General features: G+C 48.2%; 1 protein-coding gene and 1 pseudogene across 1 annotated transcript; one reads left to right on the top strand and one right to left on the bottom strand.

Annotated features, from left to right (window-relative positions):
• Positions 1–388: 388 nt before the first annotated feature.
• Gas1 (growth arrest specific 1) lies at positions 389–3,751 on the top strand. The gene has a single exon (XM_021180394.2). It carries the CDS (start codon positions 1,220–1,222, stop codon positions 2,375–2,377), a length of 1,158 nt encoding a protein of 385 aa, XP_021036053.1. The 5' UTR covers positions 389–1,219; the 3' UTR covers positions 2,378–3,751.
• Positions 3,752–14,329: 10,578 nt separating this feature from the next.
• LOC110308356 lies at positions 14,330–15,766 on the bottom strand (annotated as a pseudogene).
• Between the last annotated feature and the right edge of the window lie 1,631 nt (positions 15,767–17,397).

Here is a 17,397-nt window from a genome sequence, read left to right as displayed (position 1 = left end):
GAGAGAGAGACAGACAGAGAGACAGAGAGAGAGAGAGAGAGAGAGAGAGAGAGAGAGAGAGAGAACCCGCGTGTGCCAGCGCGCGCAATCAGTGTCTAAGTTTCTAAAGTCTTACAATGAATTCTCAAAACTCCCTGCCTTCACTATAACCCCCCCCCCCCCGAGGTGATCAGAACTCACAGATGAGGAGCCTGAAAATTAAAGTGACTTTCGAACTATCTCAGATGCAAAGATGGGGGATCAGTAAGAATTAATAAAAGTGTCCCCCCACCCAAACAAAAAGGGGGCGGAGGAAGCGAACAAAAAGGCCGGTGGCTGAGCCGGATGCAGGCAGCTGGCCCTAAGCCCTGCCCGCTGGCTCTGTGCGCGAGCTGGGGTTCGGTATCCCAGCCTCCTGAAGAGTGGGAGGAGCTGGGCCTGTGTCAGGCTCCCTAAGCCGTTCCTTTCAAGCCCTGAATGCCTGAATGTGAGCTGCCCACCGCCCTCCCCCACTCTGCAGCCCCACTCCAGCGGCTCGGAAAAAAAAAAAAAAAGTTTCAACAACAACAAGCTGGACCAATAGCAGCTCGCAAAGCCGGGGAAGGGGGCCGAGCAAAGGGCGCCGGAGAGTGGAGAAAGGAGAAAGCGGGCAAGCCTGGAGCGCGCGGGGCCAGGGCTCGGCGAGCCGGAGGAGCGTTGCTAATGTTTTTGTTTGTTTGCTTTTCTATGCATGCATAATGAGGGGGCGCCGCGGCACCACACGGGGGCTCCCGGCCCACTTTTGTATTTAAAGCCTCGCGGCGAGCTAGTCCGCAGCCGGGCTCCGCGGATCCGCTCCCCAAGCTCCGGGTCTCCGAGCAGAGCCGCACGCTCCGAGTTTCGGGGTCCTCCCTGCGCCTGGCGCCCAGAACTTCCCGGAGCGCGGCCCAGACCGGGGTAGAGGGGGAGGGGACCAAGCGTCCTGGCCGCGGGAAGGCGGGATGCCAGAGCTGCGAAGTGCTACGAGCCGCTGAGCCAGGAACCGAGGAGCCGCCGGCCGAAAGACTGTCTGCAGGCGCCTAGCACCATGCACTCCCGGCGCCGCGCGCTCCTGCAGCTTCGCCGCGTCCCCCCGGGACAGCACTGAGCGCCTCCAACCGTTGACCGGACCCGGACCTGCGTCGCCGCGCTTCTCAGGGAGCCCCGGCCGCGGTGCCGGAGCGAACACCCGCCTTTACCAGCCGCGGGGCCGCCGGCATGGATGGATGAGGACGCCCATGCCAGAAGTGCGCGGAACTCGGACAAACTTTTCCAGCGGCCCCGCGGCCGCCACCCGAGCCTCGTCTCCGCTCCGCACCGCGTCCGGCGGCCGCTGCTGCCCGCGATGCTAGCCGCGCTGCTGGGCGGCGCCGGGGCCCGCACGGGGACCTTGCCGGGCGCCTTGCTGTGCCTGATGGCGCTGCTGCAACTGCTGTGCTCGGCACCGCGGGGCTCCGGGCTAGCGCACGGCCGCCGCCTCATCTGCTGGCAGGCGCTGCTGCAGTGTCAGGGCGAGCCCGACTGCAGCTACGCCTACAGCCAGTACGCCGAGGCTTGTGCTCCGGTGCTAGCGCAGCGCGGCGGGGCTGATGCTCCGGGGCCCGCCGGCGCCTTCCCTGCCTCGGCCGCGTCCTTCTCGCCGCGCTGGCGCTGCCCGAGCCACTGCATCTCGGCGCTTATCCAGCTCAACCACACGCGCCGCGGGCCCGCGCTGGAGGACTGCGACTGCGCGCAGGACGAACACTGCAGGTCCACCAAGCGCGCCATCGAGCCCTGTCTGCCGCGCACCAGCAGCGTGGGCCCGGGCGCGGGAGCAGGCTCGGTCATGGGCTGCACTGAAGCCCGGCGGCGCTGCGACCGGGACAGCCGCTGCAACCTGGCGCTCAGCCGCTACCTGGCCTACTGCGGCAAGCTTTTCAACGGGCTGCGCTGCACAGACGAGTGCCGCGCGGTCATCGAGGACATGCTGGCTGTGCCCAAGGCGGCGCTGCTCAACGACTGCGTGTGCGATGGGCTGGAGCGGCCCATCTGCGAATCGGTCAAGGAGAACATGGCCCGCCTGTGCTTCGGCCCAGATGCGAGCAACGGTCCGGGCAGCAGCGGCTCGGATGGGGGCCTGGACGACTACTACGACGAAGAATATGACGACGAGCAGCGCGCTGGGGCCGCGGGCGGCGAGCAGCCCCTGGACGACGACGACGGCCTTGCGCGCCCGGGCGGCGGCGCTGCTGCGGCGGGCGGCCGCGGAGACTTGCCCCACGGTCCCGGGCGCAGGAGCAGCAGCAGCGGCAGTGGAGGCCACTGGGCGAATCGAAGCGCTTGGACCCCGTTTGCCTGTTTGCTGCTGCTGTTGCTCCTGCTGCTCGGGTCACACTTGTAGCTCCTGCGCCCCTGCTGCAGGCTGCTCCAGGCCGGTATGCACGACCCAGCTGGTTCCCGAGCAGGGCACCTGTGGCTCGGAGACCGGAGATGGTCGGGAACACTGACCCACACTCTCCCTGGGTGGACAGGGCCCAGCTCTTACCGCAGCCAACATGCTCGGCCCTCTTCTGTGCGGTTTTCCAGGCTGCAGAGATAACCGGCTGATCTATACTGCCAGCTCTAATCTGCAGAATTCGGGACAGCCTGCAAAAGCAAAGGAGGCCTAGACTCAGAGTGCTGAACGGTGGGGGTCTTTCCAGTTCCAATGGACTTGGAGAAGGGATGTTGAGCGAATTAGGTTTGCAAAGGGGTCGGGTTTTTATTTGTCTGTTTGTTTTGTTTTTAAACTGTTTCCCGGTGAGGGAACACATAGTACTGGTAACGACTTCAATTGCTTGTGACCACTGAGAAACACAGCAATCGTAAGTAAATAGAAAAGTTCCCCTTACCGATTCATTCCTGTGCTCTTGGTATATCCATTGGTAATGCTCAGTGTGGAGCTGCCGATTGCCTTTGGGGGAGGGGTGTCCCCGAAATTACAACTGCATTATAATCCTAACCCTTCACCTTTAATTTTCCTGCCACCATTCTGATCCCTCTGCACCACGTGTCTTAGAATTAAGGATCCAAAAAAAAAAAAAAAAAAAGAGTTACCATGGTGTTGAACAATACATGTTTTTATCCTAAAGCTCGGTACTGCCATCTAGGAAAACCTCTATGATGTTTGTTTTGTTGTCCTTTTTATTTTCCTCCACCAAGAAATTCTAAATTTGAATATGCAGAGATTGAATATTACCTCTGCCCCTATCGGGGTCCTCCACCCTGGTACGTCGTATATAAACTGTATTAAAACTGGGGTTTCTTACCAGTTGCTGTACTTTGTATATAGAATTTTTATAAATTGTATGCTTCAGAAAATAATTTATTTTTTAAAAAAAGAAATTAAAAGTTTTAAATCTGCATCATTGTTGTATCTCCCCTATCCAAGAAATGTATAGAATACATTGGTCACGAGGAACCCACTCCTGCAGCCCATCCAAGAAATGTATAGAATACATTGCTCACCAGGAACCCGCTCCCGCAGCCCATTTTGAAGTGTGCCCTGTGTAGAAGAATGTACAGTGTATTTTACAGATTTGAAGTAACGTTCTTATTTTCAAGAGAATTTATGGACATTGTAGAAATGTATAAATGCATTTCCAAACTGCCTTAAACATTGTATTTTTATAGACATCATTTTTTTAAATCCCGTGTTTAAAAAAAAAACTATGACTTTGTGTATTTTTGGTTGTTTTATTAAAAATGCACACATCAGTAAAGAGTTTAAACAGTGTCTATGGTGCAGTTGCTTTCCACAGTTACACTGCATTTAACCCAGTGATGAGGTGGGAGGGCTGTGGAGGGAGGGGGCACTGGAAGTCCATCCAGCTTCAAGTGAGATTAAAACGCAGCACAAGGCAGAGTGTGAGCTAATGCTGCCTTTAATTTAATGAACAATTAGACGTCCGTAAATGGGGCAGCTAAAAAGAATTTGTAACTGGCCTCTGCTGCTGTTGTCATTTGTGAAGAAAATTCACAAACTACTCTGTCTCTTGTGTGAGGATAGCCTCCCCCTCCCTGGGAGACCCACCCTGTGCACCCCCCTCCCCTTTTCTCCTGACCCCCAGGAGTGTCCTCTCTGCCTTCTCATTCAATCAAACATGCCAATAACATCTGTTCCCAATAGATCTAGGAAGCCTCTGAGACTCAATACTTCAAAGCCATTTTCACACTTTTGGTGAAAAAAAAATACAAAATTTTGTTACAAAACATTGAGGCGTGCAAAAGTAAACACGGCGTGGAGGGGAGTAATCACCAGGACTGGTAATATTGTCCTGAGGAGCTGTTGAACAGTGGATTGAAGGCTGGGCTTCCGCCAAGCTCCTGATACACACACACTCAAACGCCCTTACATAAATAATTACACTCTTAAGCTGTGTCGAGTGCTGATACACTTGACCTTGTAAATAGAAATGTTTGCAGTAGGAATAAACTCCAGCATTGGAAAATCTTTTAAACATTAACACAAAAGAGAGCACTCTGTCCTCTGGGGATTTGAGCCTGAACCTCGGCAGGCTAGGCACTTGCAAGGGGGAAAAAAAGTTTATTTATCTTCTATTCCTGGTGTTTATTTAAAGCTTTTCATTTTAAACTCGGTGATTGGAAGGCAAGTCGGGAGTTTAAAAAGTCACCACAAATAAACTTTGTCTGAGGGGGTCGACAGATTAGCAAGATCTGGTGTCTCTTTATTTGATATTAGCATGGGCTGAGAAAACAACTAGATTTCTCTGCTGCCTGAGGTAATTAACCAAATTGTGCCCTTTCCCACCTGCTCCCACCCCTACTTCTGAGGCTTTTTTTCAAGCCTCTCTCTTTTCCCAGCTATTAGGGAGGGAGTCCAAACTCCCCTTCATGTCCCCAAAACCAAGATCCACCCCCACCCTGTAGTTGTCATCAGCGTGGAGCCCAGGAAAGTGACTGATAGTTCAGTAAAGATAATACTAAGACAAAGCCTAGAACAGTTGTTTGTTTGTTTGTTTGTTTGTTTGTTTTTAGAACAGAACAAAGAATATTCTAGAGGCTTGTAAGGGAAACCAACTGCTTTTTTTAAAAAAAATGAAGAGACTACAGGTTAGTAGTGCTCCTGCTTTTTTGCTTAAATGTGTTTAAATCTCCACCGCTACTATTTTAACACATTCCCCACTAAAAGTTAAGTCTTTGTCACAGTAAAAGGTCCAGCTTCCCCCAGTAATAAGTCAAAGGCAGCATCAGGAAAGGCCCGACAACTAACTGTTAACAATAAACTCCCAACTTGATTTTTACAGAGCCCTGTCAGAAGCATCTGCCTAAGAATAAATCATCTCTGCTCACCCTGGGCCAGAGGGGACTTTATGCCTTCTCCCTTGAAAAAAGCAGAGGCTGCAGCCCCGAGTGCCCGGCCTCTGGAAAGACCTGGTGGATGTCAGAGCAGACCGCAGAGATCCTGCCAGGGCAGTGGGCTTCAAGAGTGTGGCATCTTTATACCACCCATCAGCCATCTGCTTCTAGACAGAAAAGATTTTTACAGATGTTGACATCTGCAATATCTCGGCGTCTCCAGGGAGGCCTTTGGAATTCTGGACATTTGGCAGGCTCCAATGTCTCCTGGAGATGCCTGGAAGTGCCATTAATGAGAGAAAAAGGTAGTTTGGGGCTTTGCTGGAGAATTTCCAAGACATTCCCCCAGCCCCCACGCCATGAGAGACGGGGTTTGGATTTCAGGTCTAATCTGTCCTCCAGGCTGTTCCTGTCTCCCCAGTTAGTAGGTTGTGATTCTCTGTGACGGTTCATTTGTCTTTGGAGGCACTTCAATGACAAATGTTTAAGGGAGTGTGGGACAATGGTCAAGAACAAGGGGGGCAGTTCATTGAACTGAAGTGACCATACAGTAAATAGAAAGAGGTTCAGCTTCACTGCTCGCCCGAGCACACAGCAAGGCTTTTGTATATGATCACAATGGATATAGCATAAGGTCCCTGTTGATTTCTAACAATATATAGCAATGTACACATGCAAGCCCCGTATGTAAAGTGGGAAAATGGCCCCAGGGAAGTGAACTTGTCTACTCAGAGAACACCCCTACACTCGAGTAGAACTCCTACAGTCGCCCATAAGGATGGAAGCAGCTCCTGGCCCCGAAGTGCCACAGAGCAAATGGCCCATTGAGATCTAACATGTCTTGAGGGAATCACGGGTGTCCAGTGGAGTCCACATGAAGACAGCAACGTTCCTCCCTACCCCAGAGAATGAAGGGTGGTAGAAAGCAAGAGAAACCACCACGGGACCTAGAGTGGGGAGGGTTTGTCCCTTCCTTGCCTCAAGCTCATGCCTCTACCTCATTCCAGCAACATTACACAGGATCCAAAATCAGGAGACCTTAGAGGGCCCTGAGAACTTCTAGAAACATCTAACAAATCCTCGGCTTTCCAACCTGGGCTTCACTGTATAAGCACTGAGACTGCGCTGTGAACGCTCCCGAAATATATGGTCCGTGTCTCCTTTTCCTAGGCACAAAAGGGAAGAACGTGCGCATCGCCATTGTTCTTTGACCCCACGCACCAAGAAACATGGGAAATGTTGTCAGTTGACCTGGCTCTCTCCCAGCTACTCCAAGGAGAATGGTGGGAGAGCGTCAGGTTACACAAGCAGTGTGGCCTGGGTTGAGTTTCCAGTGGGGCTCAGTGCGTGCCGGTTAAGTTGGACATCAGTGTATTCTGTTTGAGAGATTGCTTCTGGAAGGGAGTTGACAAAGTTCACCCTTGACGATCCCAATGACATAAGTAATGTGCTGTTTGCATCAGTACCCCCTGAGGCATCCGTTTAATCAATTTCGTAAATAACACAATGATCTACTACAAAATAGTGGACTGTATACACTATATTTTGGCACAAAGATGGTCATTCTCCCACTAGTAACCAGGGGCTCTAAATAAATGATTTCAACAATGTTTTATTAAAGGCGACAAGAGCCCTCGAGCTGCATTAATCGGGGAGAAGTCGAGTGGCACCTTTGTTATGGAAATGTTGCGCACATAATGGCAGGGCCAGACAATGTGAGGCCACTTCATTCTTTCAACCATGCTGACACCTCTTAAAGAGGAACTGCAGGAAAGGATGTGGGAAAGATTTGCTTTCCGAGGAAGCTCTCAGCTAATATTTTGGAGGGCTACCTCTAAACCCTGAGTAAAATTCAGGAGGAAGCTGGAGGGCTGCTGAAAATGGAGAAGGGTTTCCAACCAGGGGCCTGAGTTCCTCTTTCTTTCTTTCTTTCTTTCTTTCTTTCTTTCTTTCTTTCTTTCTTTCTTTCTTTCTTTCTTTCTTTCTCTCTCACTCTCTCTCTTTCTCTCCTTCTTCCTTCCTTCTTTCTTCCTTTCTTTTCTTTTTTCTTTTTTTTTAACATGACATTTCCAAAAGACTGTTTTACAGTTTTTAAAATGCATCAAAGACTCTACCATGTTACTGTATCTCCTGGAGAGTTTGGACAGAGTCTCTTTAAGCAAACTGAAGGGATCTGAAGTCTGTGGACAGATAAAGACAGGTAAATATACACAATTACATCGAAGGCATCTTCATTTATGACCAAAGATAAAACAGTATCTTTCACCAGCACCGCCACTGTGGATACTTTGTGATCTTCTGTTACCAGGGAGTGTCCTTAGTAAGGTGCATAAAGTGTGTAAGATCTTGGATACTGGTTTCCAAATACCAGAGAGGGCAACATTCCACAAATGACTCTTACTAGAGATTTCATCCTGATCAAGCACTATGTCCGTGAGGTGTGACCCTCTCTTAGACATAATTCTTTTGCTACATCACTTGCTGCTCCTCTTAGCCTGCTACTTCTTACTCATCAAAGAGTCCACCTATTTGGAGCATTTTCCTGCAAGATAGCTTTTCAGGCGGGGCATGGTGGCTCTTTTAGTCCCAGCACTCAGAAGATGGCAGAGGCAGGCAGAATGAGTTCAAGTCCAGCCTGGTTTACACTGTGAATTACAGGACAGTCAGAACTACATAATAAAAAGACCTTGTCTGAGAGAGAGAGAGAGAGAGAGAGAGAGAGAGAGAGAGAGAGAGAGAGAAGAGAAGAGATTTTCTGTTGATTAATGTTAATTAAACCTTTTGTCTGTGATACTGAACAGGTACTAAACAGGGTGGGACCACCCTTAGTCAATGTGGGGACACAAAATAGAAGATGGCTTAGCTCCATGTTGTACTTAAGAAGAGCTAGAAAAAAGTGACCCAGAGACAAAGCGCAGGAGTGGCATGTGTGCTATGTGTGTACACGCGTGTTTGAGCATACTTGTTACCAAAGTGTGATGTAAGAAGTCGGAGAAATGAAACTTGAAAGACAGGCTACCATCAGGATGGAAGGCTTAGTGGTCATTCTGATAGGATCTTCACCTTGCCCGATGTCCATCCAAGACAGGGAGTTTCTGACTGAGTCTGGCTGGGAAGAGGGAGTTAGCATTTTTAATAGAATACTTGAAGATTTTTAAAGGGCTGAAGATCAGAGCAGGGCCCAGTAGATGAGGATCAGGGGAGGATAAAGGTAGACTCAAGACATTATAGCTGGTCAAAGGTAGATGTTAAAGGAGGCAGAGGCCAGTACCTCAGCCCTGGACTTCTGGACCATTATGGATAGACTCACCTTCAGTTCTGAGGGAAGATATTTGGTGGGTGAGTGGTATTTGAGAAAGTTCAGGATGTTCCACAGCACGTCCAAGAATCTGAAGCTTGAGGCTGGAGTCAGACTTGAATTGTGTTCATGACTAAAACCTGACAGGAGCCGGGCGTGGTGGCACACGCCTTTAATCCCAGCACTCGGGAGGCAGAGGCAGGCAGATTTCTGAGTTCGAGGCCAGCCTGGTCTACAAAGTGAGTGCCAGGACAGCCAGGGCTACACAGAGAAACCCTGTCTCAAAAATAAATAAATAAATAAATAAATAAATAAATAAATAAATAAACAAACCAATAAATAAATAAATAAAACCTGACAGGAGGAGTTGGGGATGAGGGCCAATTGGTTGGTCACACTGCACCTGTCCTTCAGATGCAGAGGAGATGAATGCCCCTGTGTTTCATTCAGTCTGGAACCCTGGCCTATGAGATGCTATCGCCTACCTTCATAGCAGCTTTTCCTCCTCAGCTACCTCTCTAGAAACATCCTCATGAGCACACCCAGATGTGTGTCTCCTAGGTGATTCTAAATCCAGCCAAACTGACAGCGAAGACGAGCCATCCCAGGAGCCCACAACTACCCAGCCAGGAGGAAAATCAAAGAGATCTAAGAAATATCAGAAGGAAGAAAAGACAGGGAGATTTGGGCCCTAAACTGCTTTCGAGCCAAATACAACCCATGTATCTCAGCAAGCAGAATGGAGTCACAATTTCCATAAAAGCATAGTATAGAAAAGATATCACCAGCTAGGTGCTGGAGACAACTGCCTTTAATCCCAGCACTCAGGAGGCAGAGGCAGGCAGACCTAAATTCAAAGACAGCCTGGTCTATGGAGTGAGTTCCAGGACAGCCAGGAAACCCTAAAAGGAAAAACCCTGTCTTGAAAAACCAAAATCAAACAGAACACCCATAGTGCAGGCATTAAAATAAAAGCTTAATATGTGGGACCTCATGAAACTGAAAAGCTTCTGTAAGACAATTTGTTAACTAGACAAAGCAGGAGCCTATAACGGGAAAAGATTCTTATTAACTCCACATCTGATAGAGGTCTAATATTCAAAATATATAAAGAACTCAAGAGACTGGGCATCAACAAATCAAATAATCCAAATTTAAAAATGTGTGCAGATCTAAACCGAGAATTCTCAACAGAGGAATCTCAAGTGAAACACTTAAAGAAATGTTCAACCTCCTTTGCCATCAGGGAAATACAAATCAAAATGACTCGGGGATTCCATCTTACACCTGTTGGAATGGCTAAGATCAGAAACACAAGTGACAGCAGATGCTGGTAAGGACATGGAGCAAGGGGAACACTCCTCCATTGCTGGTGGGAGTGTAAACTTGTATAGCCACTATGGAAATCAATGTGGTTGTTCCTCAGAGACTTAGTTATCTATCTACCTCAAGACACAGCTACACTACTCTTGAGCATATACCCAAAGGACACTCTATCCTACGACAAGGACACTTGCTCAGATATATTCATAGCAACTTTATTCATAATAGTCACAATGTTCCTTTATTCATAATAGTCTGATGTTCCTCGGCCGAAGAATGGATAAAGAAATTATGGTACAACTACACAATGGAGTATTATCCTGCGGTTAAAAACAATAACATCATGAAATTTGCAGGCAAACAGATGGTGAGGTAACCTGGACCCAGAAAGACAAATTTAGTATGTATGGACATTATCTGTTAAGTAAAGGAAAACCATGCTATGATCCACAGACCCAGAGAGGCTGAGTAACAGAGAGGGCTCAAGGTGTAACCCATGGGTCTCCCCAGGAAGGGAAAATAGAGTAGATTTTGTGGGTGCACTGGGCATGGATAGGGACGGAAACAGGAAGGATCAGGCAGGGGAATGGTGGGAAAGAGTAATGGAGAGATGACTAGAATTGGGGTGCACTTGCAGGGCAACGTAGAGCCCTAGTGCAGTGGGAACTCTCTGGAACCTACGAGAGTGACCATAGGGAAAACTCCTAGTAATGGGAGAGAGACAGAGCTGAACTGGCCATATAACCAGGCAAGGCTCCCAGCAGTGGGTCTGGGACATCAACTCAGCTACAAAACTTTCAGTATGTAGTCTGTTCTGCCTGCAAGATGTGCTGGGATAATGGTGGCACAGAATGAGTGGGAGTGGCCAACCAATGACTGGTCCAACTTGAGGCCTAGTCCATGAGAGGGAGCCCACACCTGACAGACTAGAGGACCAGGAACCAGAGGCTGGACAGCCCAGAGACCCAGGATAGATGTAAAGGGAAACTTGAAGGGAAAGGGATGAGGAACAGATATGGGGAGGGATAGGGGAGGGACGGGGGGGGGGGACAGGACCTAGGAGTGAAGGGAGGGAAAACTGGGGTTGGGATGTTATGTATGAGACGGGAAAAAAAAAAGAAAGGAAAAAAGAAAGAAAGCCAACTCCCCAAAAATCCTTTATCATAACAATAAAATAAAAATAATAATAATATACAAAAGTCATAGTTACAACCAACTCTGGGAAACTACAAATGATTGAAATTATACAATTGCATTAAAAAATAAAATAGCCAGTGATAATGGACATTACTTGGAGTCCACATAGAGGCAGAAGGAGAGAACCAACTCCGAGTTGCTGTCCTCTGACCTCCACACCTGAGTCATAGCACCTCCCCACCTCACTCCCACATTCCAATCAGGCACTCACATAGATGCGATAAGTAAACAACTTAATAAATAAAGTCCAACTTTACAACCTAAGTCACTCTGTGCCTAGAGATTGATTCTCTAATCTCATATGAATCCTCAAAATGTAAAAAGCAAGGAGACCCCAAGAGTTTTTTTTTTGAAAGAGTGGGTCAAGTTCAAATGATTCAACAGTGTTTCTCTGAGAATCCAACAGTTAACCAATGAGGGTCCATTCTGAAAATGGCTCTTGATCAGACATCGGTGAGTTTATTACCTGGTCTCGGCTGAACAGTGGTCCAACCAAAACTTCCCATCGTGAGTTTGAAATCATGTATCTGATCACAGAATTGTGAATCAGCAATGGGGGCTGGGCTCTCTGCTAGACTATTCTAGCTCACTTGGCTATCAATACAGGGTAAGTAATGAAGATGAAGGTTGGGTCCAGGTAGACTGGCTCATTTGATGACTGACTGAGACATCTAAGCCCCATGTCTGTGATATCTGGGAGACAGGTTCTTACAGTTACAGACACTGGCAAGGTGCCAGAATGGGGGACCCTAAATGAGCAAACCCTTTTCAAACTTTTGCTTGGTCACACTTGTCAAGGTCGTGTTGGTCCAAGCAAATCATATGACTGTGCCTAACTTCAGGGAGTGGAGAAGTAGATTGCTCCCTAGCTGCTTCCCGGAGGTGGAAGACGAGTCCCTATTGTTAAAGTCACCATGCTCTTTGGATCCAAGAAGGTTCTGACCCAGAAGCCTCCTTTCTAAATAGCTTTCATAATACCAAGAGGCTCTGTGAAAACATCCAAGAGAAGAAAATAACCACTAGTCCCACCCAGCTATGACACCTTTGGCCTGATTGGTCTGAAAACCCCAGGGGTGTAATAGGGTACACATACCTTGGAGGTGACCAACATCTCCCAAGTGGGAACTAAGGCCCACTCAACAAGAGAAAACTCGTTCCTGGCTCTGGAAACCTAGCCAGCTACCCAAGGCAAGTGATGTCATGGATCTTGGAGGAGAGCCTACAACTGCCACTTTATGAAACCAGCATAATCCCTAACTACATTCTAAATATTTATTCTAATACCCACACACATAAGTGCATGTGTGGGTATCAGAGCAGAGACCATTACAGAAAACCACAACCCAATGAAAACACAGAGAATGAGAGATTGTGTGGTGTACAGAAAATAAATCAATAGCCTCAATTTTCAGAATTTACAGAATTCAGAGATAAAAGTCCAGAAAGGACTGAAAATACTACCTTGCTTTGCTCATCAGAAAGCACACAGTGTGGTTTGATATCTCTCAGGAGCAGGTCCTCATTTTCTTCTACCTTAAAATTCTGCATATTATGCTAGGATTCTTTTTCCCTCCAAAAGACTCCCAGGATCAGGTTGTAAAGGTTCTTTACAAAGCTTTTATTAAACTCTGATGAGGATTGGGTACAGGCAGTATGGAGATAGCTGGCAGCACGGCAGCTTTATAAGGAAGGGCAGGTCTTTCTGTCTTTTCAATTAGATAAACACTATGTTGATCCACAAACAGATTTACTGAGCTGTGTACCTCTTCTTTCCTCTCAACCAGGTCTAGTCTACACCCTGTTAGACCAGATATTATTACCAGATATTATCCTTATTCCAGGATACTTAGTTGCTTTGCTGGCTTATTACTGTGACACTAATTTGCTATTGAGTTGACCATCCAGTGGGAGCTACGGGGCTTGAACTTTTGATGTGCATTCAGGCACTTTACTGGGCTTCAAGACTCCAGTCATTGGCAGCAACTCTGGTTGTCTGTATAGAAAATACACAAAATCGGGCTGGCGAGATGGCTCAGCGGGTAAGAGCACTGACTGCCCTTTCAAAGGTCCTGAGTTCAAATTCCAGCAACCACATGGTGGCTCACAACCACCCATAATGAGATCTGACACCCACTTCTGGTGCATCTGAAGAGAGTTACAGTGTACCTGTTTATAATAATAAATGAATCTTTGGGCTGGAGAGAACAGGGACTGAGTGAGCGGGGCTAACCGGAGCAAGCTGGGCCAGCTGGAAAGAGCAGAGGTCCTAAAACCACAACCACAACCACAACAACCACACGAACAACAACCACACGAAGGCTCACAACCATCTGTACAGCTACAGTGTGCTCACATACATAAAATAAATAAATAAATCTTTTTTTTTAACAAAACTCTAAGTATATTCAAAGTGTTACAAGATTTTATTCTTCCCTCCATAATATTATACAATTTTTAAAAATTCAAAACTATTTTCTCAGCCACTGTTACTTTTCTTAAGAACAGCCTCTGCCCCTCCACTCCTCCCTCAGCACCGTTATAAAACAACTCCCACCCCTTTCCTAGTACCCTGCCTTGACTGCCCAGCCGAGCCCAGCATGGTTATTCAGTCCTCTATGGCAGAAAGGCTAATGGGGAAGGGACAGGTGACACCCAAGGGATACTGGGGTGCTTTGTGCTTTTGGGAGGACAGTTGGTTTTTTTCAAGTGGATCAGTGTTTTTGCCCATGGACACCTGTTTAGAGCCAAATATTTGGCTTAGGTCACCCAGAGCCTTGTAAAGCCTTTGTCCAGATCTCCCCAGGCATGGGTCCATGACAACTGGATCGATGACAATACAAACCATCTGTGTCCTTGTAAACTAGTTAGGAACAGAAAGAGAGGCTCATGGTAAGCAGGGCTTCAGGGAGTCCCAACTTTTCAGAGTCTGGGCAGCAAAACCCCGGGGCAGGATGTTGCATGTAGTCTTAAGCTACCAGTTTGGGTTTTGTAGGTAATGAGCCAGTGCCAGCTAGAACCACAGGAAGCAGAGTATCAAAGGGGGGGGGGTATCGGGGAAAGGTCTAATAAAGTAAGCCTCTGGTAAGCAAAGATCCTTCTGAGATCCTCCTCCCATCCCCACACATCCTACAAGTACCAGTCTGTTTCTAGAAAGAGGACGGATGAAACAGAAGAAAAAGGATTCTGCTGTGGTGCTGGGAAAAGACAGGAGATGATATCTGTTCAGGGTTGGAATCTGTAGCTGGCTGTTTTCCTGTTCTGTGAAGCTGGGCTGGGGCCAGAAGCCAGGCCCACAAAGACTTCATCAGCTCTGTGCCTTGTCCTTAACTAGTAAGACCGTGTGCTGGCCCCCACTGGACACAGTTAACACCACACGGTTCTCCAGCTGTTCGCCAGTCATTTCCACAGGACTCCAGGCATCTTCATCCTGCCCGGTGCCCAGCTGGTAGTTGGTGCCCATGCCCCAGGCAAAAACACGACCATCCTTAGACACAGCATACCCCACAGAAGCCCCACAGGCCACTGAGGAGACCACGGGCAGCCGGAAAATGAGGGTGGGTATGCTCTTCTCCTCAGCACCCTCCCCAAGGCCCAGGCGCCCGTACTCAGCCCGGCCCAGGCTGTACGCCTTCCCTTCCGAATCCATGCAGACTGTGTGATGCTGGCCACGGGAGAAGCCCACCCAGGACTTGGTGGAATTCTTGAAGGATGTCAAGTTTTGAGGAATGAAGCAAGATCCAGTGCCTGGAGTCCCGAGCTGGTGATAGTTGAAGAGGCCAAAGCCGTACACGTGGCCCTCTCGGGAGATGGCAAAAGTGAAATAGGCGCCACAGAAGGCATCCTGGAACCGCACACGGCCCCGGGTCCCCCTAGATTTCAGCAGCACACATCTGGAGACCAGGAGTCGCTCAAGGCCCTGACGGCCACCTCGGTTGGCAAATAATTCAGGTACACGGCCCAGCTGACCTTGCTCCCCACAACCCAAGGTGTAGAGGTCGCCGTCGTCCGTGAGCATCATCGTCCGTGAGTGGTCGTTCCCCGAGGCTACCTTTACCACAGGCGCATCCAGCTGCACTTGAACAGGTACCATGCTCTTCTTCATGGGCTCCAACAACCCGATCACACCATTATTGTCCCGAAAAGAGGCCCAGAGGAAGACACGGCCGTCTTCGGTGAGGGCTGCTGTGTGACTGTCCCCCGCTGACACTTGCACCACTTTCTCTTGCAGTTCCACTTTCCCAGGGACCATTTCTGAGCCTTCGACTTAAGTGTCCCTTCCCAGGGCACCCTCGTCATTGCAGCCAAAGGAGTAGACCTGGCTACTTTGGCTCAGACACACAGTATGCATGCCCCCGGCCTCAGCCTGCACAACATCCTGCAGAAGGGGCACCAAGGCCGGCTTCTTCCTCTCCAGCACACGTTCACCCAGCCCCAGCTGGCCCACATCGCCCTGGCCCAGTGTCAGCACCAAGCCTGGTTCTGTGTTGTGGGACCCGTGTGAGACTTGGCACAAGTGAGTAGCAGGACTGCGATTACGAGTGTAATCACCTTCTTGCTTTTGGGGTTGGCATCTTCTGGGGGTGACCTTCTCTTAGCTATGCGCTTGGGTGGCATCTTCTTGTCCTCGGGACAGGGCGGCCACAAGCCTAAATAAATCTTTAAAAAAGAAAAAAGAAAAAGAAAACGCACAAAGTCATTCAAAACTTTAGTCTCCAGCAGCCTGATGTTTTTAAATGATTAATGTGATCGTGATTAAGTCAGAACAAAGAGTTTAGGGTACAGTCCCCACCTTTGCTCTGATTTCTTAGGTCTAGGTTTATAGTTAGCTCTAGGGTTAGGGTTAGAGTTAGGATTAAGGCTAGGGCTGGACTAGGGCTAGGGTTAGAGTTAGGCTTAGATTTAGGCTTATGTTGCTGTCCTCTGGGGTTCAAGCGTTTTTATCCACTCAAGCCACAACCACGCCTCAACCAATCACCACAGGTCACATCACCTCACCAGGCAGGCTTGCTCAGCCAATCAGGGATTAAGGGCGAGCCATCCACCAAATATAGGCTTGTTTACTGCCTGGCACAAATTTCCTTCCGGCTGGGCAGGGAGTCCGGAATGACTTCCCACAGGCTTAGGTTTAGGGCTCAGGTTGTCTTAGGGTTAGGGCTAGGGCTAGGGCTAGGGCTATATAGTGAGACTGTCAGAAACAAAAAGGAAAGTTTTTTTTGGCCTAGGATGGTGGTAAGGCTAACATCTTTGCTATTATAAAGAGAGTTTGTAGAGCCTTATTTACCATGTTAAGAATAGGAGCATAAATTTTAAAAAGTTTAGTAATTAAATCCAAAAACTAACAAATCCATTATCATAGACAACACATTTGGATGTAAAAATAACTTATTTTCTAAAACCTGTTATTGTTTCATAGTTCTTCCAAAACTTTCCAGTATCTTGACTTAACGGCACAGGGCGGGTCTTGCTTCTCCCAGCGTGCATACTTGTTTTCTTTTTTTTTTTTTTTTTTTGGTTTTTCGAGACAGGGTTTCTCTGTATAGCCCTGGCTGTCCTGGAACTCACTTTGTAGACCAGGCTGGCCTCGAACTCAGAAATCCGCCTGCCTCTGCCTCCCGAGTGCTGGGATTAAAGGCGTGCGCCACCACGCCCGGCTCAGCGTGCATACTTGTAATTAGAAAAATGAAGCGTCTTCCAATACTCTTCCAGCATGCTTCTCTGATACACAGCAACACTAAAGGAGTAATAGCTGATGTTTTTCATACAGGATCTCTCTGTGTTGCCCAAGCTGGCCAGCCTCCTGGTCTTCTTTCACCATGGTACAATTACAGACTCATGCCACATGCTTGGGTAGACGTCTGAAAGTTAATGTTAAAACGGAATCATGTCAGTAACGTGTCCGTATGTCCCTTCATTAAAACCAGCTCTTGCATCCTTATGAGTCGGCGTAAGGCTGTGATCGGCTGCACATCTGCTGGGCACTTAGGAAGAAGACCCAAGCACAGACGTATTTCACTCTATGACACAAACTGGTTACATCTGTGAACATCACCACTGACTCTTCACCTAATTCTCTGATCACTGGAACGATCTCAGGCTCATCATGGACCTTACAAAGTTTTAATGTTTGCGTGCGTATCAATTTTTCATTATTAGCAACAAATCTTGTATATTTCTTGACATGTGCTTTTTGTTTGATTGGTTGTTGTGATGGTTTGTATATGTTTAGCCCAGGGAGTGGCACTGTT

The sequence above is a fragment of the Mus caroli genome, chromosome 13 (assembly GCF_900094665.2).
Source record: "Mus caroli chromosome 13, CAROLI_EIJ_v1.1, whole genome shotgun sequence".
Classification (NCBI taxonomy): Eukaryota; Metazoa; Chordata; class Mammalia; order Rodentia; family Muridae; genus Mus; species Mus caroli.
The sequence above is the reverse complement of the archived record's forward strand: the minus strand, read 5'-3'. Positions and strand labels throughout refer to the sequence as shown.